Source organism: Drosophila biarmipes, chromosome X (assembly GCF_025231255.1).
Source record: "Drosophila biarmipes strain raj3 chromosome X, RU_DBia_V1.1, whole genome shotgun sequence".
NCBI lineage: Eukaryota > Metazoa > Arthropoda > Insecta > Diptera > Drosophilidae > Drosophila > Drosophila biarmipes.
Genome location: NC_066611.1, coordinates 11,983,655 through 12,004,718, shown reverse-complemented (window position 1 = coordinate 12,004,718; position 21,064 = coordinate 11,983,655). Strand labels below are relative to the sequence as shown.

Sequence of the window (21,064 nt, the reverse complement as noted above, 5' to 3'; positions counted from 1 at the left end):
GATGATTTTTAACTTAATCGATTTATACAAAGCGTATTTCGAAATACAGGCATAAATATTTGAAATTATTATTTTTATTATGTTAATGTCTCGAGTCAGTATGCTAATTTAGCATCGCCCCTCGAGCTTCTAGGAAATAAAACTTTATCAATAAAAAAATGTTAAGAGACTTTTTGAACGCAGTGTGAATAACACAATCCGATCAAATTTATCGTGACAAGTGAGACCAGAGTTTGTTTCAAACTTGTGCGGAAAACACAAATTGGAGTTGTCATTGGAAAATATGTCAAACCATCATACAAAACAGATTTAGTAAAAAAGTACTACAAACAACGAGAGATACAACAGCAAACATAGATAAACATATAGTTTTTACATGGATATTGCTAGAACCGACCCAATAAGAATAAGTTAGACCACCATGTCGAAGCGCCAACGCGATGGGCTTGATGCTCCGGCAAAAAAGGCGGCTAAGAATCGCTTTAAGAAGCTCGTTCGAACCGTAATACTGAACATGCAGTGGCTTAATGAAGCCACCGAGGAGACGGGGATATCGCTGAATGTGAAGAAGAACGTGGCCATGTTGGTGCGACAGAAGCGCAAAGTCGGCATGATGACCATGGCCGTAAGTCCCGATACACTCTACATGAGACTGGAGCATTTATTAAAGCCTACTTAATGAAATTTCAGGAGAAATCGCTACTGCGCACTCCACACGCCATGCGTACTGTCGAGGACAGGAAGAAACTGTGCAACATTGTGGCAAATCTAGCTTGCTTTTCTAAATTTACTCCAGTGGGTAGATCCTTTCTTTAATTCATTCTATATATTGTCTGTAAGGCCTATTATCTCACAGAAAGTTCGGGCCCGTCTTGTGCCGCATGTCAAATTCATGGCGGTGACTCCCGGACGCGTCATCATGAAGGAGGGAGATTTTCCAGTAACGATTTATTTCATAATTGCCGGAGAGGTAGAAATGTCTAGGAATGTTTTTAATAAGGTAAAGTTTCCCATATTTTATAGTACCCTAACTAAATACATAAATATTTTTATACCCTTGCAGAGGGTATAATAATTTCAGTCAGAAGTTTGAAACGCAGTGAAGGAGACGTTTCCGACCCCATAAAGTCCGTCCGTTTCTACGCAAACTAGTCTCTTAGTTTTAAAGCTATCGAGCTGAAAGTTTCCCAAAAGTCTTCTTTCTATTGCAGGTAGTATATAAGTCGGAACCAGCCAGATCGGACAACTATATCTTAGAGCTCCCATAGGAACTATCGGGGAAAAAATAAAAAAAAATTATACCTTCGGTATTTTTTAACATAACCTTCTAAGCTTGGATATAACATTTTTAAATTAGTTCTGAATTTCGAATTAAATTTGATAAAAATCGGACTACTATATCATATAGCTCCCATAGGAACAATCGGAAAATTAGTGGTTAAATAATATTGAAAAAGTATATCTTCGGTGTTTTTTAACTTATAACCTCCTACGCTTGGAAATAACATTTTTTATTTGGTTTTGAATTTCCAATTAAATTTTATCAAAATCGGACGACTATATCATATAGCTGCCATAGGAACGATCGGAAACTTAGTAGGAAAACATGAAATAATAATTATATCTTTAGTGTTTTTTAACTATAGCCTTATAAGCTTGAAAATAAGATTTTTTAATTAGTTCTGAATTTCGAATTAAATTTTATTAAAATCGGACGACTATATCATATAGCTGTCATAGAAACAATCGGGAAACTAATGGCAAAATAATATGAAAAATTTATTTACGAAAGTTGATTATTTCTTATAACTGCAAGGGTATCAAACTTCGGTTTGCCGAAGTTAACTTCCTTTTGTTATAATAAAATACAAAAAATGTATTCATAAGACATCCAATAATAAAAAAAACGTGTACTAAGCTACCACATAAAAATATATAGTACCTAGGATATTAATAAATACCTGTGGGTACACCACCTTCCTACTCGCCACCACTGAGTCCAGGTCATATAAAAATAAGGAGCAATTTTCGCCAAAATCTGAATCATTACAAAAAAAAAATGCGAAAATGGGTCAAAAAATACATTTTCCCTAAAGTGAGAGAGATCGTTAGCAAAGGAAGCCAGCTGCTCAAAACAGCAAGTCTTTTTGCTGAACGCCTTGATTTGGATAAACTACGATCAAAAAACCACTAGAAAATTACTATTTTTCGACAAAATCTGAATTCCAAAAAAATTCTGATGCACCCCCTTACAAAAATTGAAAATTTTTTTCAAAAAATAAATATTTATTTAAATGATAGGGATCGTTAGCAAACTAGTCTCTTAGTTTTAAAGCTATCGAGCTGAAAGTTTCCCAAAAGTCTTCTTTCTATTGCAGGTAGTATATAAGTCGGAACCAGCCAGATCGGACAACTATATCTTAGAGCTCCCATAGGAACTATCGGGGAAAAAATAAAAAAAAATTATACCTTCGGTATTTTTTAACATAACCTTCTAAGCTTGGATATAACATTTTTAAATTAGTTCTGAATTTCGAATTAAATTTGATAAAAATCGGACTACTATATCATATAGCTCCCATAGGAACAATCGGAAAATTAGTGGTTAAATAATATTGAAAAAGTATATCTTCGGTGTTTTTTAACTTATAACCTCCTACGCTTGGAAATAACATTTTTTATTTGGTTTTGAATTTCCAATTAAATTTTATCAAAATCGGACGACTATATCATATAGCTGCCATAGGAACGATCGGAAACTTAGTAGGAAAACATGAAATAATAATTATATCTTTAGTGTTTTTTAACTATAGCCTTATAAGCTTGAAAATAAGATTTTTTAATTAGTTCTGAATTTCGAATTAAATTTTATTAAAATCGGACGACTATATCATATAGCTGTCATAGAAACAATCGGGAAACTAATGGCAAAATAATATGAAAAATTTATTTACGAAAGTTGATTATTTCTTATAACTGCAAGGGTATCAAACTTCGGTTTGCCGAAGTTAACTTCCTTTTGTTATAATAAAATACAAAAAATGTATTCATAAGACATCCAATAATAAAAAAAACGTGTACTAAGCTACCACATAAAAATATATAGTACCTAGGATATTAATAAATACCTGTGGGTACACCACCTTCCTACTCGCCACCACTGAGTCCAGGTCATATAAAAATAAGGAGCAATTTTCGCCAAAATCTGAATCATTACAAAAAAAAAATGCGAAAATGGGTCAAAAAATACATTTTCCCTAAAGTGAGAGAGATCGTTAGCAAAGGAAGCCAGCTGCTCAAAACAGCAAGTCTTTTTGCTGAACGCCTTGATTTGGATAAACTACGATCAAAAAACCACTAGAAAATTACTATTTTTCGACAAAATCTGAATTCCAAAAAAATTCTGATGCACCCCCTTACAAAAATTGAAAATTTTTTTCAAAAAATAAATATTTATTTAAATGATAGGGATCGTTAGCAGGGGTTACCAGCTGCTCAAAACAGTCGGTCTTTTCGCTGTACGCCTTGATTTGCCTAAGCTACGATCAAAAAACGACTAAAAAAGAAGAATTTTTCGCGAAAATCTGAATCCCAAAGAATCCTGATGCACCCCATTACAAAAAAAAAATGCGAAAATGGGTCAAAAAATACATTTTCCCTAAAGTGAGAGGGATCGTTAGCAAAGGAAGCCAGCTGCTCAAAACAGTCGGTCTTTTAGCTGTACGTTTTTATTTGGCTGAACTACGACTGAAAAACCGGAATAAAAATCGGGCTTTTGAAAAAATCTGAAAATCGTATTTTTCGAAATTAATATTCAATATTTTGGCTGCTATAATACAAATTAAAGTCAGACTGAGGAGAGTCATACCTCGTTGAGCTCGTTGTTTGATTTCTAATTAAATCTGGAAATTATAACCTTTGAAATGTTTTGCTCTTACAAAAAATGCGAAGTAGTCGGATTCCTTTTCAGGCAAAAGGCGTGGGAATGGCTCTTACTTTTCCAGATCCCCAGTTCTTACAATCACTATAAGATATACCCCACCGAATACTAAATATTAAAATATACTACCAATACACATCATAAGCTAAATGTATTATATATAACTTATATGCTACTTAAAATAGAAGAAATATTATTGTGAATGCTGGCTGATTACTTTTTTATATTGGCTATGATCTATAATATGTATTTGTGTACATATATGCATTGCATAATCAATTAATAGTTAATAATTAACCACTGCTTTTAATTGTCCGGTCCGAGAGGTACGCACATATTTATTTGCTTGAGTCCATTAACAACATGATTAAGAGATAAACCGTTTTTTCTTTTCTGAATCAAAGTATTTGGTTTAGCTTAAGGAATAACTAAAAATATTTTATTCACTAAGGTACATACCTGAAGACGTTTTCGGTGCTCTGGAGTCTTGAATGATGACACCTCGTATATATATCCAGTAATCATTGCAAAAGCTCCATATCCATCCATATTTATCCAGTGATCTGTCCAAAAGCACTCAATCCTTCGCTGGAACTTCCGGTCAACTGTTTTTCGAGTGACCTACCATCCATTTCTGGCTAGAACTAGAAGAAGAAGAGATCAATTTGTTATTAGCATTGACGTGGCCAATTGTATAATTCATAAGTAATACATAACAATTACATGTTTGGGTTATTTATAAAACATAAACATTCAACATGTCTTAAGTTGTAAGTTGGATGTTTAATGTTGAATGTTACATGTTCAATGTTACATGTTCAATGTTACATGTTGAATGTTACATGTTGAATGTTACATGTTGAATGTTACATGTTCAATGGTACATGTTCAATGTTACATGTTGCTTACAATGTTGCACATGGAAAGTTGCTTAAGTTCACCTTTAGTGGCGACTATAAATATTTAATTAACACCTGAATAAGGTTCATACCTGGACAGGATCTTGATGCACTGCATCCTGGAGTCCAGTGCCACCTCCATCTTGTCCATTGATCTGTCCAAGAGCACCAACACACACACACAAACACTCGCCGGAACTTCCGGTCAACTCATATTTGGGGTGACCATAGCCCACAGGTCATGCATTTTTGAGCTAGAACTGATTGGGAATTATAAGCTCCCACCGAAGTAATTAATTTGTAATTAACATTTTCGATGACGTGGCCATTATAAAATGTAAATAATATTGAATAATTTTATAATGTAAGTTTATTTATACAACATAAACATTTAACATGTCTTACGTTGTTAGTTGTATGTTGTATGTCTTTTGTTGAATGTTAGATGTTGAATTTTGCATGTAAATATTACTGAATAATTGCATAATTTTGTTTTCAACAATAAACATTTTACATGTTTTAAGTTATTAGTTGAATATTTTATGTTGAATGTCACATGTTGAATATATGCACCCCCTAAAACAATGAAAAACATTTTCAAAAATTAAATATTAAATATTTATTTAAGTGATGGGGATCGTTAGCAGGGGCAGGAAGAATTTTTCGCCAAAATCTGAATCCCAAAAAATCCTGATGCACCCCCTTACAAAAAATGAAAAAAAATTGTCAAAAAATAAATATTTCTTTAAGTGATAGGGATCGTTAGCAGGGGTCACCAGCTGCTCAAAACAGTCGGTCTTTTCGCTGTACGCCTTGATTTGCCTAAGCTACGATCAAAAAACGACTAAAAAAGAAGAATTTTTCGCCAAAATCTGAATCCCAAAAAATCCCTTACAAAAAATGAAAAAAACTGTCAAAAAACAAATATTTCTATTTGTGATGGGGATCGTTAGCAGGGGTCACCAGCTGCTCAAAACAGTCGGTCTTTTCGCTGTACGCCTTGATTTGGCTAAGTTACGATGAAAAAACCAGTAAATAATGAGAATAATTTTTTCATTAGTCCTAAATTTTGAATTTAATTTTATCAAAATCGGACGACTATATCATATAGCTGTCATAGCAACGATCGGATAATTGATGGGAAATAATGTGAAACAAATTATAGCTTTGGGGCTTTTTGACATATTATCTTATAATATTGGGAATATAAATTTTTATATTTTTAAAAATTTCGAATTCAATTTAATAAAATTATTGATTCTTTTTATAACTGCAAGGGTATACAAACTTCGGCTTGCCGAAGTTAACTTTCTTTCTTGTTTAAAACATATTTTTGAACTTTCGTTATCACGCGTTTTTCTTTATATTCCGATCTCGTAAGTGACTTTAAATTTGGTTATTCAAATATTTTGTCGTTTAGCATGCAAAGAAGTAATGTTTTCAAATTTAAAAATTCAATTATTTTAATTTATAGGCCACCAAAACTTATGAGCTGCAATCGGAGGCTATTTTCGGACCAGGCGATTGTATTGGCGACATTGACGTAATGGAAGACGCTCCCCGAACCAACACTTACATCGCCACAAGTTAAACTGATTGACTCTTGCAAAGGAAATATATAATTCTTCTATATTTCTTACAGCTAATTGCGAGCTACTGGCAGTCTTTAATACAAACTATAAAGTTGTCCTGCAGCCTCACATGCAAAAGCTGTGGCAGGAAAAGAAGGCTGCTCTGCGGGCTCTTGACTATTTTAACTTTCTCAACGAGGAGCAGGTAAGTGCCGGAATATAATCATGTACTCTGTATTACAACTCCTTGGACCATTTCCTAGATTGTGAACGCCAGCAAGTATGGGACCATTCAGCAGTTCGATCCCTTGGAGACGATTTACACTGAGGATCTGGGCTCCATGAGCTATGTCTACTTTGTTCTCAGCGGCGAGTGTGTTATACTACAGTGTCTCCACATGAAGGTTTGTTATCTGATCATCATTACAATCTCCTTTACAACTAACATACAAAATCTTTCTTCTTTCTCTACAGGTGAACATGGTTAACAGGGAGAAGGTTTTCGAGCTGGCAGTTGTATCGAAGAAGGAGTCCGGAGCCCTCGGAATGCAAGCAGGCACCAAATCCAATGTCAACCACGACTTTTTCGACGTCAATGAATATATGCAGTCCAGTTCATCGCTGGATGAGAACAAACAAAGCAAGAAGAGGGGGGTATGTATTAAATATACACTGGTCGGCATAGGTACTTTGACGAAACAAAATTGACTTCTTTTAAACTTTGGTGTCAATGGAAAGGTTTGACGCAAAATACAATAGTAATTGCAAAAAGAATTATTCAAAAATCATTTTCTTTATATTTTTAATGATTTTTTGAAAATGTTTAGAATTTGAGCAAAATTTTTCAATTTTTCGTACAAAATTTTTTCAGTCAGTGTCACCTCTTAAAAAAACATTTAAAATATTAGCAAAATGATCTAAAAAAATATCTTTTTCAGTTACTATTATTTTTGTTTAAAGGATATATGCGAACCCTGTATTATGTTTTGTAGTCAAAATATTAGAAACCAATTAGGTTTTTAGCCGAAGATAATGTGCCACACATGTGCAACAACCACTGATTACCACCATGTAATATAAAATAACTATTGTTTTATAAAATCTAATTTAGTAAAATAACTGATCATAATATATTCAAATTTATTGTTAACACCCTTGGTACAAAAATTTATAATCCACTATGATTTTTCAAAATAAATCAAAATAGCGCAACCAATGATTCCCTGCTTACAATAGCAGATTTAAGTAAAATAATTTATCATGATATACTGAAACTTATTGTAAACATCTATAATACCAATTGTACCTTAAATTTGTATAACCTTTAATTTTAAATTTAAAATCCAAGCCTATTTAAAACTTAAGGTCTAGTTTCACAATTTGTACTTATAATCTTCTTGTTTCAGTTGCGAAAAATGGGTCTCAAGGAGATACAGCGAGCCTGCGCCGATATGAAGAGGCCGCCACCCAGAAGATCCACCAGGGATACGTGTCGAAATCGGCAGCGGATGCGACAACGACAGCGGGAGGTGGAACGCCAGGAAGTGCGCGAGGAGTACGAGCTGTACATATCGGACGAGGGCGAGGACACCTACGACATGTCTGAGGAGCCGGCCGAGGAACGGTATAGTTATGATTCCGGCAAGCGTTCGCCCATCTCGCCAGTCATCAGCGAGGTGGGCGACGTTGAGAGCGAATCGGAAGGCTTGGAAATATTCACCGCCTCGAGCCATTCGCATCGCACCGTTGTCGAGGAGTCGGATGGCCGGGAGCACTACGAAACGCATTTCATTGACGTGGGCTCACTGACCTATGGCGGGATCTTTGGGTTGGGCGAGAAGATGCATCATCGCGTAATAATGGCGAGGACTACGGTGCAGTGTATCTTAATTCCGCGGTTTTGGCTTTTTGAGCCAGCCCAAAATCCCGGCAACATTTGGCAGCGACAGCGCTTTTATATCGAATGTAATATACCCACAAGGGAGGCTTTGTACAAGGACTTCCTCAAGACTCGAAAGTGGGAGAAGTTCAGACGTGACTACATTGAAAACATACTTAATGCCGATTCCTTGGCCAATTTCACAAAGGTCGAGGATATTCCAATCATAAGCCGCATTGTGGAGACAAAAGCTGACGAAGCTTCAGTTTGACATAGATTTACTTGCTATTTCAATTTATACATTTGCAAGTTTACAGCATTAGCAAATCATTAGTATTGCTTTCAAAATTCCTTGGAGCCATGACAGCGTGGTAATATATCGCTTATTTACAAGACCATACAATTGTGTACAGTACTTTATGTTTATAAGCCTGAAATTGAATATATGAGCACTTATGTACAATAGATGCAGCTTTTGGTTGAATTTAGTTTGTTGTTTGATATAAAAAAATGGTAATTTGCTTCGGTGTCAGTTAATATGTTGCGGTTAAGTTAGTTTATCCCTATTTTAGGAACATTTTCTTATTTTTTAAACATTTTTTCAATTTTTTAATATCTTTGAAGCCTACTCATTGTTGACTAACCGATATATAATATAAAACTCTCACTTCTTGACCACCTCGTCATTGTTAGTGGTTGACAGTTGTAGCTAATTACATTTAAGCGTCGTTTCTTAAATTATAAGGCATAAAAAAGCAATTTAAAGTAATTATTTATCAATGAACCCTTGACCATTTTACTGGTCGCAAAAGTAAAAACAGTTTTAACCGACATATTAAGTAAGCTTGAAAATGCAGTTGCTAATTAATTTTTGGGTTTCTCTGGCGTGTGTGGTTTACTTTTTTGCTGGTAAGTAAAGCTACTATTATACTTTTATACTACCCGATTCTAAAAAAAACATTGTTTTTGCTTGCAGGACTTACTGATAATCCCAACAATATATTGATACAAAATCAAGACTTTAACTTCAGTTTATCTAAGCCATCGGCTTCTCATGATCGACGTTTTACTTACTTTACTTATACTAAGTCTGATAATCGATTTAAAAAAGTAAAGAAAATATTAAGTAATCAACCTTATCAAAAATGTACAAAAAAATACAAATATTATTTGAAATCTACGAAATCAAAGATTAGACCAGATCACACGTGTAGAAATAGTTTTCGAAAGCAACTTTTAAATACGTTTTCAAATTGGAACTCTAATTTATTAAGGGTAAGTAGTGTTAAATATTTTATGAGATATATCTTAATTTTCATTTTTAAATTTTAATAGAAATACTGGAGTAACGATAACTTCAATTGTTACTTTTGTAGAAGTAAGGATAATTTCATAAATAAAACAAATTATCAGTCAAATATAACTCAAAATACAGTTTATAAAAAAGAAATGGTATGCAAACATACTGAAAAAAATTTAATTGTGTCGTTGTGTCGTGTTAAAGGAAAAGAAACCTTTACGTCGAGTGGTATATCCCTTAAAAATCCGCAGAGCTTATACAAACAAAAACCAATACAGTGTTTGATACAATTTATAAGTAAGAAAAATACTTTTAAACGATGCAGTTCATTTGAAATCATAACTGAATTTTTTCAAAGCGCAAGGAACATACTTGGGAAGATAAACGTGAAGGGAAAAAGTGCAAAAAGGGTGAGTTGTTGTGAAAGTGTATTCATTAGATAATTGATAATATAAAAATGTATTCTAAGGTGCTAAACTTGTCAAGTGTCTACACAAGAGTCTTAAAACGTACTGAAATATTTGAAAGTCCAAAAAAGATGCAAACCTTTTGGGAAAACGTAACACAATTTTCTTTGAATATTATTAATCCAATTCTACGGCTGTTCATATTAATTCAAAGGCGCATGATTACGCCTCAAGATGGACTCAAAAGAAGCAAAATAAAACAATCGGAACTCTTTGAATTTTTGTCGGCAAGGAAAACGCACGAAACAAACGCCTATTTCTACTATTTGAAAAGTAACGCTAAAAGGTCTACAATTTCCTATGAATCATTGCAAAATTATAACATTTCACATTTAAAAAAGAAAGGTATCTATTTATTAAACAACATAACGAAGACTATCATTAAAACGGGAAATTTAGTTTATATGTTAACCAAAACAAATATTAGTTCTTCACGACTACAAGCAATTACAAGCACGAAAGGCCCAAAACCGAGACAATTAACACTTTTAAAATCGAAATGTGATCCAAGCAAAACTATTTGGCCCGAAAGAAACCCATTACAACGATCAGGAACAAAACGTTATACGTTAGGGGAAAACTTAGTATTAAAACCAATAAACCAAATAAAAATACGAGATCGGAAGACATCTACGGATTTGACATCAACTTGCGAATTATGTTCTGAGTTATCTTCTACCTCAGAGGAAGTTTGCATGGAATGCGTATCAAAAACTTCTTCATATATGAGCAAAAAAAATGTAGTTGATACAACAATAACTACAGAGTCGTCCTGCGAAGATTGTTCCTCTTCCGATGAACCTTGTGATGAATGCTCGGAAAGTGTATCAATAACTTCAAGTGGTCTATATCCAAACTCATCATATATACACCAAAAAACAGCGATGGATACAACAATAATTACAGAGTCGTCCTGCGAAGATTGTTCTGAGTTAACTGGATTAAGCAGTACATATTCCTCTTCCGATGAACCTTGTGATGAATGCTCGGAAAGTGTATCAATAACTTCAAGTGGTCTATATCCAAACTCATCATATATACACCAAAAAACAGCGATGGATACAACAATAATTACAGAGTCGTCCTGCGAAGATTGCTCTGAGTTAACTGGATTAAGCAGTACATATTCCTCTTCCGATGAACCTTGTGATGAATGCTCGGAAAGTGTATCAATAACTTCAAGTGGTCTATATCCAAACTCATCATATATACACCAAAAAACAGCGATGGATACAACAATAATTACAGAGTCGTCCTGCGAAGATTGTTCTGAGATAACTGGATTAAGCAGTACAAATTCCTCTTCCGATGAACCTTGTGATGAATGCTCGGAAAGTGTATCAATAACTTCAAGTGGTCTATATCCAAACTCATCATATATACACCAAAAAACAGCGATGGATACAACAATAATTACAGAGTCGTCCTGCGAAGATTGTTCTGAGTTAACTGGATTAAGCAGTACATATTCCTCTTCCGATGAACCTTGTGATGAATGCTCGGAAAGTGTATCAATAACTTCAAGTGGTCTATATCCAAACTCATCATATATACACCAAAAAACAGCGATGGATACAACAATAATTACAGAGTCGTCCTGCGAAGATTGTTCTGAGTTAACTGGATTAAGCAGTACATATTCCTCTTCCGATGAACCTTGTGATGAATGCTCGGAAAGTGTATCAATAACTTCAAGTGGTCTATATCCAAACTCATCATATATACACCAAAAAACAGCGATGGATACAACAATAATTACAGAGTCGTCCTGCGAAGATTGTTCTGAGTTAACTGGATTAAGCAGTACATATTCCTCTTCCGATGAACCTTGTGATGAATGCTCGGAAAGTGTATCAATTACTTCAAGTGGGCTATATCCAAACTCATCATATATAGACCAAAAAACCTTGATGGATAAGACAATAATTTCAGAGTCGTCTTGCGAATTTTGTACTGAGTTAATTGGATTAAACAGTACGTATTCCTTTTCCAATGAACCCTGTGACGAATGCTCTCAAAATTTATCTACAGAGCAAGTAAAATCACTTTCTAGTACAAAGCAAACGGAATTTATGACAAAAAACTTTTCTAAAGAAGTGTCTGCAACGGTTCTTCAAACAACGTTTCTGCGCACCACGGGGCAAAACGCAATATCAAATGTGGCACCTATAAATGAATTAACATTTGACCTCAGGAGTTATCCTTTTACTAAAACAACAACTGAGGCACCAAACATATCCAATGATTTTATTAAAAGAGAAACGACTCTTTCGGCAATGAAAAATTTATTAAATTCAACTATTGGTTGTGAGTGCTCTTGTCAATTACCACAAGAGAAAGACTCATGCATTTGCAAATGTATTTCAACCAGCAGCACTTCAGAAGTCACTAAAGGTACAACAAGCGCACCTAGACCAACAGGTGGGCCTGGAAACAATGTTTTAATTACGCAAAATAATAAAACAACTTTAGTGGAAACACCTTTTGGTTGTGATTGCTCTTGCCAACTAGAACAAGGCAAAGACTCTTGCATCTGCCAATGTATTTCAACCATCAGCGTACGTCGAGCAACAGGTGGGTCTGAAAACAATGTTATAAGCACGGAAAAATACAATACAACTCTATTAGAAACAAATAAACTATCAAAATATCTGCCTCTTAAAATTTCAAGTACAGAAAACATACAAACAACCAGCCATTTAAGTGCAATATCAAAAATACAATTGGTACAGTCAAGTTTTCCTGCATGTGACTGTAGCTGCCAATTAGAAAATGGTAAGGATTCATGCATCTGCGAGTGCATTGATAAACTCGGTACTTTAGAAGAAGAAACGAGTATAACAGAAAGTTCATCAACACTCACCGAATCAAATCCATCGACAACGTCATCAAGAAGATTAGATAAAATTTCGAGCTCAGAAAATACGCAAATAAAGTCTAAATCTGCACTTCAATCAAAAAAAACTCTAATAAGTTCAGTATTAGGCAAGTCTTTAAAAACTTTAAGCACAAAACAATATCAAATAACTTCGGTAGAAAAAAGTAAACCATCAAAATATCCAACACCTAACATGTCGGTTACATATGTTGGTCAAACACCTCCAGAAGAATTTACAGAACTATTGAAATCTCAATCCAGTGCTAAATCGACAGATCAGTTTAAGCAGTCAAGTCTTTCTGCATGTGATTGTAGTTGCCAATTGGAAACGGGAAAAGATTCATGCATCTGCGAATGCATTATTAGAAGCACCACTTCAGAAAGCACAAAGGGTGTAACAGAAAGTTCATTCAAGCAGTCAACAGTCAGTGAATCAAGTCAAAACAGTTCATTGCATATTTATACTACACCTCAATCAACATCAGGCAGTTCCCTTGAAATTTCGACTATAGCGAAAGATCGAATAACTCAAGAGGAACTTACCGAAATATCGCAATCTCTACCTCAAACGAGTACAATTTTAAGTAGACCATTTGAACTTTCTACAACTATAGAAGAAATAAAGAGGTCGAAGCCTTCACCTCGCTTAAATTCAATATCAGGACAATCTTTCAACACTACAAGTACAAAAGAATATCAAATAACTTCGGAGGGAAAAAGTAAACCATTAAAATTTCAAACACCTAACATGTCGGTTACAGAAACTGGTCAAACACCTCAAGAAGAATTTAGCGAACTATTGAAATCTCAATCCAACGCTATCTCAACAGATCAGTTTGAACAGTCAAGTCTTTCTGCATGTGATTGTAGTTGCCAATTGGAAACGGGAAAAGATTCATGCATCTGCGAATGCATTATTAGAAGCACCACTTCAGAAAGCACAAAGGGTGTAACAGAAAGTTCATTCAAGCAGTCAACAGCCAGTGAATCAAGTCAAAACAGTTCATTGCATATTTATACTACACCTCAATCAACATCAGGCAGTTCCCTTGAAATTTCGACTATAGCGAAAGATCGAATAACTCAAGAGGAACTTACCGAAATATCGCAATCTCTACCTCAAACGAGTACAATTTTAAGTAGACCATTTGAACTTTCTACAACTATAGAAGAAATAAAGAGGTCGAAGCCCTCACCGCGCTTAAATTCAATATCAGGACAGGCTTTCAAAACTTCAAGCACAAAAGAATATCAAATAAGTTCGGCGGGAAGAAGTAAACCATTAAAATTTCAAACACCTAACTTGTCGGTTACAGAAACTGGTCAAACACCTCAAGAAGAATTTAGCGAACTATTGAAATCTCAATCCAGCGCTATATCAACAGATCAGTTTGAACAGTCAAGTCTTTCTGCATGTGATTGTAGTTGCCAATTGGAAACGGGAAAAGATTCATGCATCTGCGAATGCATTATTAGAAGCACCACTTCAGAAAGCACAAAGGGTGTAACAGAAAGTTCATTCAAGCAGTCAACAGTCAGTGAATCAAGTCAAAACAGTTCATTGCATATTTATACTACACCTCAATCAACATCAGGCAGTTCCCTTGAAATTTCGACTATAGCGAAAGATCGAATAACTCAAGAGGAACTTACCGAAACATCGCAATCTTTACCTCAAACGAGTACAATTTTAAGTAGATCCTTTAAGTTGTCTAGTACAGAAATATACGAAACACCTAAAGAAGAAATAAAGTTGTCGAAGCCTTCACCACGCTTAGGTTCAACATCGGGACAGTCTTTCAAAACTACAAGTACAAAAGAATATCAAATAACTTCGGAGAGAAGAAGTAAACCATTAAAATTTCAAACACCTAACATGTCGGTTACAGAAACTGGTCAAACACCTCAAGAAGAATTTAGCGAACTATTGAAATCTCAATCCAGCGCTATCTCAACAGATCAGTTTGAACAGTCAAGTCTTTCTGCATGTGATTGTAGTTGCCAATTGGAAACGGGAAAAGATTCATGCATCTGCGAATGCATTATTAGAAGCACCACTTCAGAAAGCACAAAGGGTGTAACAGAAAGTACATTCAAGCAGTCAACAGTCAGTGAATCAATTCAAAACAGTTCATTGCATATTTATACTACACCTCAATCAACATCAGGCAGTTCCCTTGAAATTTCGACTATAGCGAAAGATCGAATAACTCAAGAGGAACTTACCGAAACATTGCAATCTTTACCTCAAACGAGTACAATTTTAAGTAGATCCTTTAAGTTGTCTAGTACAGAAAAATACGAAACACCTAAAGAAGAAATAAAGTTGTCGAAGACTTCACCACGCTTAGGTTCAACATCGGGACAGTCTTTCAAAACTACAAGTACAAAAGAATATCAAATAACTTCGGAGGGAAGAAGTAAACCATTAAAATTTGAAACACCTAACATGTCGGTTACAGAAACTGGTCAAACACCTCAAGAAGAATTTAGCGAACTATTGAAGTCTCAATCCAGCGCTATCTCAACAGATCAGTTTGAACAGTCAAGTGTTTCTGCATGTGATTGTAGTTGCCAATTGGAAACGGGAAAAGATTCATGCATCTGCGAATGCATTATTAGAAGCACCACTTCAGAAAGCACAAAGGGTGTAACAGAAAGTACATTCAAGCAGTCAACAGTCAGTGAATCAAGTCAAAACAGTTCATTGCATATTTATACTACACCTCAATCAACATCAGGCAGTTCCCTTGAAATTTCGACTATAGCGAAAGATCGAATAACTCAAGAGGAACTTACCGAAATATTGCAATCTTTACCTCAAACGAGTACAATTTTAAGTAGATCCTTTAAGTTGTCTAGTACAGAAAAATACGAAACACCTAAAGAAGAAATAAAGTTGTCGAAGCCTTCACCACGCTTAGGTTCAACATCGGGACAGTCTTTCAAAACTACAAGTACAAAAGAATATCAAATAACTTCGGAGGGAAGAAGTAAACCATTAAAATTTCAAACACCTAACATGTCGGTTACAGAAACTGGTCAAACACCTCAAGAAGAATTTAGCGAACTATTGAAATCTCAATCCAGCGCTATCTCAACAGATCAGTTTGAACAGTCAAGTCTTTCTGCATGTGATTGTAGTTGCCAATTGGAAACGGTAAAAGATTCATGCATCTGCGAATGCATTATTAGAAGCACCACTTCAGAAAGCACAAAGGGTGTAACAGAAAGTTCATTCAAGCAGTCAACAGTCAGTGAATCAAGTCAAAACAGTTCATTGCATATTTATACTACACCTCAATCAACAGCAGGCAGTTCCCTTGAAATTTCGACTATAGCGAAAGATCGAATAACTCAAGAGGAACTTACCGAAATATCGCAATCTCTAACTCAAACGAGTACAATTTTAAGTAGACCATTTGAACTTTCTACAACTATAGAAGAAATAAAGAGGTCGAAGCCTTCACCGCGCTTAAATTCAATATCAGGACAGGCTTTCAAAACTTCAAGCACAAAAGAATATCAAATAAGTTCGGCGGGAAGAAGTAAACCATTAAAATTTCAAACACCTAACTTGTCGGTTACAGAAACTGGTCAAACACCTCAAGAAGAATTTAGCGAACTATTGAAATCTCAATCCAGCGCTATATCAACAGATCAGTTTGAACAGTCAAGTCTTTCTGCATGTGATTGTAGTTGCCAATTGGAAACGGTAAAAGATTCATGCATCTGCGAATGCATTATTAGAAGCACCACTTCAGAAAGCACAAAGGGTGTAACAGAAAGTTCATTCAAGCAGTCAACAGTCAGTGAATCAAGTCAAAACAGTTCATTGCATATTTATACTACACCTCAATCAACATCAGGCAGTTCCCTTGAAATTTCGACTATAGCGAAAGATCGAATAACTCAAGAGGAACTTACCGAAACATTGCAATCTTTACCTCAAACGAGTACAATTTTAAGTAGATCCTTTAAGTTGTCTAGTACAGAAAAATACGAAACACCTAAAGAAGAAATAAAGTTGTCGAAGACTTCACCACGCTTAGGTTCAACATCGGGACAGTCTTTCAAAACTACAAGTACAAAAGAATATCAAATAACTTCGGAGGGAAGAAGTAAACCATTAAAATTTGAAACACCTAACATGTCGGTTACAGAAACTGGTCAAACACCTCAAGAAGAATTTAGCGAACTATTGAAGTCTCAATCCAGCGCTATCTCAACAGATCAGTTTGAACAGTCAAGTGTTTCTGCATGTGATTGTAGTTGCCAATTGGAAACGGGAAAAGATTCATGCATCTGCGAATGCATTATTAGAAGCACCACTTCAGAAAGCACAAAGGGTGTAACAGAAAGTACATTCAAGCAGTCAACAGTCAGTGAATCAAGTCAAAACAGTTCATTGCATATTTATACTACACCTCAATCAACATCAGGCAGTTCCCTTGAAATTTCGACTATAGCGAAAGATCGAATAACTCAAGAGGAACTTACCGAAATATTGCAATCTTTACCTCAAACGAGTACAATTTTAAGTAGATCCTTTAAGTTGTCTAGTACAGAAAAATACGAAACACCTAAAGAAGAAATAAAGTTGTCGAAGCCTTCACCACGCTTAGGTTCAACATCGGGACAGTCTTTCAAAACTACAAGTACAAAAGAATATCAAATAACTTCGGAGGGAAGAAGTAAACCATTAAAATTTCAAACACCTAACATGTCGGTTACAGAAACTGGTCAAACACCTCAAGAAGAATTTAGCGAACTATTGAAATCTCAATCCAGCGCTATCTCAACAGATCAGTTTGAACAGTCAAGTCTTTCTGCATGTGATTGTAGTTGCCAATTGGAAACGGTAAAAGATTCATGCATCTGCGAATGCATTATTAGAAGCACCACTTCAGAAAGCACAAAGGGTGTAACAGAAAGTTCATTCAAGCAGTCAACAGTCAGTGAATCAAGTCAAAACAGTTCATTGCATATTTATACTACACCTCAATCAACAGCAGGCAGTTCCCTTGAAATTTCGACTATAGCGAAAGATCGAATAACTCAAGAGGAACTTACCGAAATATCGCAATCTCTAACTCAAACGAGTACAATTTTAAGTAGACCATTTGAACTTTCTACAACTATAGAAGAAATAAAGAGGTCGAAGCCTTCACCGCGCTTAAATTCAATATCAGGACAGGCTTTCAAAACTTCAAGCACAAAAGAATATCAAATAAGTTCGGCGGGAAGAAGTAAACCATTAAAATTTCAAACACCTAACTTGTCGGTTACAGAAACTGGTCAAACACCTCAAGAAGAATTTAGCGAACTATTGAAATCTCAATCCAGCGCTATATCAACAGATCAGTTTGAACAGTCAAGTCTTTCTGCATGTGATTGTAGTTGCCAATTGGAAACGGGAAAAGATTCATGCATCTGCGAATGCATTATTAGAAGCACCACTTTAGAAAGCACAAAGGGTGTAACAGAAAGTTCATTCAAGCAGTCAACAGTCAGTGAATCAAGTCAAAACAGTTCATTGCATATTTATACTACACCTCAATCAACATCAGGCAGTTCCCTTGAAATTTCGACTATAGCGAAAGATCGAATAACTCAAGAGGAACTTACCGAAACATCGCAATCTTTACCTCAAACGAGTACAATTTTAAGTAGATCCTTTAAGTTGTCTAGTACAGAAAAATACGAAACACCTAAAGAAGAAATAAAGTTGTCGAAGCCTTCACCACGCTTAGGTTCAACATCGGGACAGTCTTTCAAAACTACAAGTACAAAAGAATATCAAATAACTTCGGAGGGAAGAAGTAAACCATTAAAATTTCAAACACCTAACATGTCGGTTACAGAAACTGGTCAAACACCTCAAGAAGAATTTAGCGAACTATTGAAATCTCAATCCAGCGCTATATCAACAGATCAGTTTGAACAGTCAAGTCTTTCTGCATGCGATTGTAGTTGCCAATTGGAAACGGGAAAAGATTCATGCATCTGCGAATGCATTATTAGAAGCACCACTTCAGAAAGCACAAAGGGTGTAACAGAAAGTTCATTCAAGCAGTCAACAGTCAGTGAATCAAGTCAAAACAGTTCATTGCATATTTATACTACACCTCAATCAACATCAGGCAGTTCCCTTGAAATTTCGACTATAGCGAAAGATCGAATAACTCAAGAGGAACTTACCGAAATATCGCAATCTCTACCTCAAACGAGTACAATTTTAAGTAGACCATTTGAACTTTCTACAACTATAGAAGAAATAAAGAGGTCGAAGCCCTCACCGCGCTTAAATTCAATATCAGGACAGGCTTTCAAAACTTCAAGCACAAAAGAATATCAAATAAGTTCGGCGGGAAGAAGTAAACCATTAAAATTTCAAACACCTAACTTGTCGGTTACAGAAACTGGTCAAACACCTCAAGAAGAATTTAGCGAACTATTGAAATCTCAATCCAGCGCTATATCAACAGATCAGTTGGAACAGTCAAGTCTTTCTGCATGTGATTGTAGTTGCCAATTGGAAAAGGGAAAAGATTCATGCATCTGCGAATGCATTATTAGAAGCACCACATCAGAAAGCACAAAGGGTGTAAAAGAAAGTTCAGTCAAGGAGTCAACAGTCAGCAAATTAAGTCAAAACAGTTCATTGCATATTTATGCTACACCACAATCAACATCAGGCAGTTCCCTTGAAATTTCGACTATACCGAAAGATCGAATAACTCAAGAGGAACTTACCGAAACATCGCAATCTCTACCTCAAACGAGTACAATTTTAAGTAGATCATTTAAATTGTCTAGTACAGAAACATACGAAACACCTAAAGAAGAAATGAAGTTGTCGAAGCCTTCACCACGCTTAAGTTCAACATCGGGACAGTCTTTGAAAACTACAAGCACAAAAGAATATCAAATAACTTCGGCGGGAAGAAGTAAACCATTAAAATTTCAAACACCTAACTTGTCGGTTACAGAAACTGGTAAAACACCTCAAGAAGAATTTAGCGAACTATTGAAATCTCAATCCAGCGCTATATCAACAGATCAGTTTGAACAGTCAAGTATTTCTGCATGTGATTGTAGTTGCCAATTGGAAACGGGAAAAGATTCATGCATCTGCGAATGCATTATTAGAAGCACCACTTCAGAAAGCACAAAAAGTATAACAAAAAGTTCATTCAAGCAGTCAAGAGTCAGCCAATCAAGTCAAAACAGTTCATTGCATATTTATACTACACCTCAATCAACATCAGGCAGTTCCCTTGAAATTTCGACTATAGCGAAAGATCGATTAACTCAAAAGGAACTTACCGAAATATCGCAATCTCTACCTCAAACGAGTACAATTTTAAGTAGATCATTTAAATTGTCTAGTACAGAAACATACGAAACACCTAAAGAAGAAATTAAGTTGTCGAAGCCTTCACCACGCTTAAGTTCAACATCGGGACAGTCTTTGAAAACTACAAGCACAAAAGAATATCAAATAACTTCGGCGGGAAGAAGTAAACCATTAAAATTTCAAACACCTAACTTGTCGGTTACAGAAACTGGTAAAACACCTCAAGAAGAATTTAGCGAACTATTGAAATCTCAATCCAGCGCTATATCAACAGATCAGTTTGAACAGTCAAGTATTTCTGCATGTGATTGTAGTTGCCAATTGGAAACGGGAAAAGATTCATGCATCTGCGAATGCATTATTAGAAGCACCACTTCAGAAAGCACAAAAAGTATAACAAAAAGTTCATTCAAGCAGTCAAGAGTCAGACAATCAAGTCAAAACAGTTCATTGCATATTTATACTACACCTCAATCAACATCAGGCAGTTCCCTTGAAATTTCGACTATAGCGAAAGATCGAATAACTCAAGAGGAACTTACCGAAACATCGCAATCTCTACCTCAAACGAGTACAATTTTAAGAAGATCATTTGAATTGTATAGTACAGAAAAATACGAAACACCTAAAGAAGAAATAAAGTTGTCGAAGCCTTCACCACGCTTAAGTTCAACATCGGGACAGTCTTCCAAAACTACAAGTACAAAAGAATATCAAATAACTTCGGCGGGAAGAAGTAAACCATTAAAATTTCAAACACCTAACATGTC

At 35.3% G+C, this 21,064-nt stretch overlaps 2 protein-coding genes and 1 long non-coding RNA gene across 3 annotated transcripts in view; 2 read left to right on the top strand and 1 right to left on the bottom strand.

The window, feature by feature from the left end:
- The first annotated feature begins 272 nt into the window (after positions 1 to 272).
- On the top strand, positions 273 to 8,777 carry LOC108025627 (uncharacterized). Its single transcript, XM_017096163.3, has 8 exons — positions 273 to 625; positions 691 to 795; positions 857 to 1,000; positions 6,314 to 6,425; positions 6,482 to 6,615; positions 6,674 to 6,814; positions 6,885 to 7,064; positions 7,817 to 8,777. Exons 1-8 carry the CDS (start codon positions 422 to 424, stop codon positions 8,558 to 8,560), a joined length of 1,764 nt encoding a protein of 587 aa, XP_016951652.1. The 5' UTR covers positions 273 to 421; the 3' UTR covers positions 8,561 to 8,777.
- Positions 4,152 to 5,139, bottom strand: LOC127012505 (uncharacterized). The gene is made up of 3 exons (XR_007766002.1): positions 4,932 to 5,139; positions 4,400 to 4,584; positions 4,152 to 4,333 (listed from the first exon to the last, which is right to left on the bottom strand). It is a non-coding gene; the product is annotated as an uncharacterized LOC127012505 (long non-coding RNA).
- A 251-nt stretch (positions 8,778 to 9,028) lies between the features above and the next one.
- Positions 9,029 to 21,064, top strand: part of LOC108025635 (uncharacterized) — a 93,675-nt gene continuing 81,639 nt past the window's right edge. Inside the window, exons 1-9 of the mRNA XM_050888382.1 lie at positions 9,029 to 9,198; positions 9,266 to 9,564; positions 9,625 to 9,701; positions 9,888 to 9,999; positions 10,059 to 10,329; positions 10,741 to 11,175; positions 13,696 to 15,762; positions 17,098 to 17,628; positions 18,799 to 21,030. Coding sequence (XP_050744339.1) covers positions 9,141 to 9,198; positions 9,266 to 9,564; positions 9,625 to 9,701; positions 9,888 to 9,999; positions 10,059 to 10,329; positions 10,741 to 11,175; positions 13,696 to 15,762; positions 17,098 to 17,628; positions 18,799 to 21,030 — 6,082 coding nt within the window. The 5' untranslated portion in view covers positions 9,029 to 9,140. The remainder of the gene's footprint in view (positions 9,199 to 9,265; positions 9,565 to 9,624; positions 9,702 to 9,887; positions 10,000 to 10,058; positions 10,330 to 10,740; positions 11,176 to 13,695; positions 15,763 to 17,097; positions 17,629 to 18,798; positions 21,031 to 21,064) is intronic.

Bases quoted from the DNA above. Each gene is read 5' to 3' on its own strand.
- LOC108025627 (XM_017096163.3), top strand. From the start codon at position 422: ATGTCGAAGCGCCAACGCGATGGGCTTGATGCTCCGGCAAAAAAGGCG. The intron at 796-856 runs GTGGGTAGATCC...ATTATCTCACAG, and splicing joins GCTTTTCTAAATTTACTCCA to AAAGTTCGGGCCCGTCTTGT. The intron at 6,815-6,884 runs GTTTGTTATCTG...CTTTCTCTACAG, and splicing joins TACAGTGTCTCCACATGAAG to GTGAACATGGTTAACAGGGA.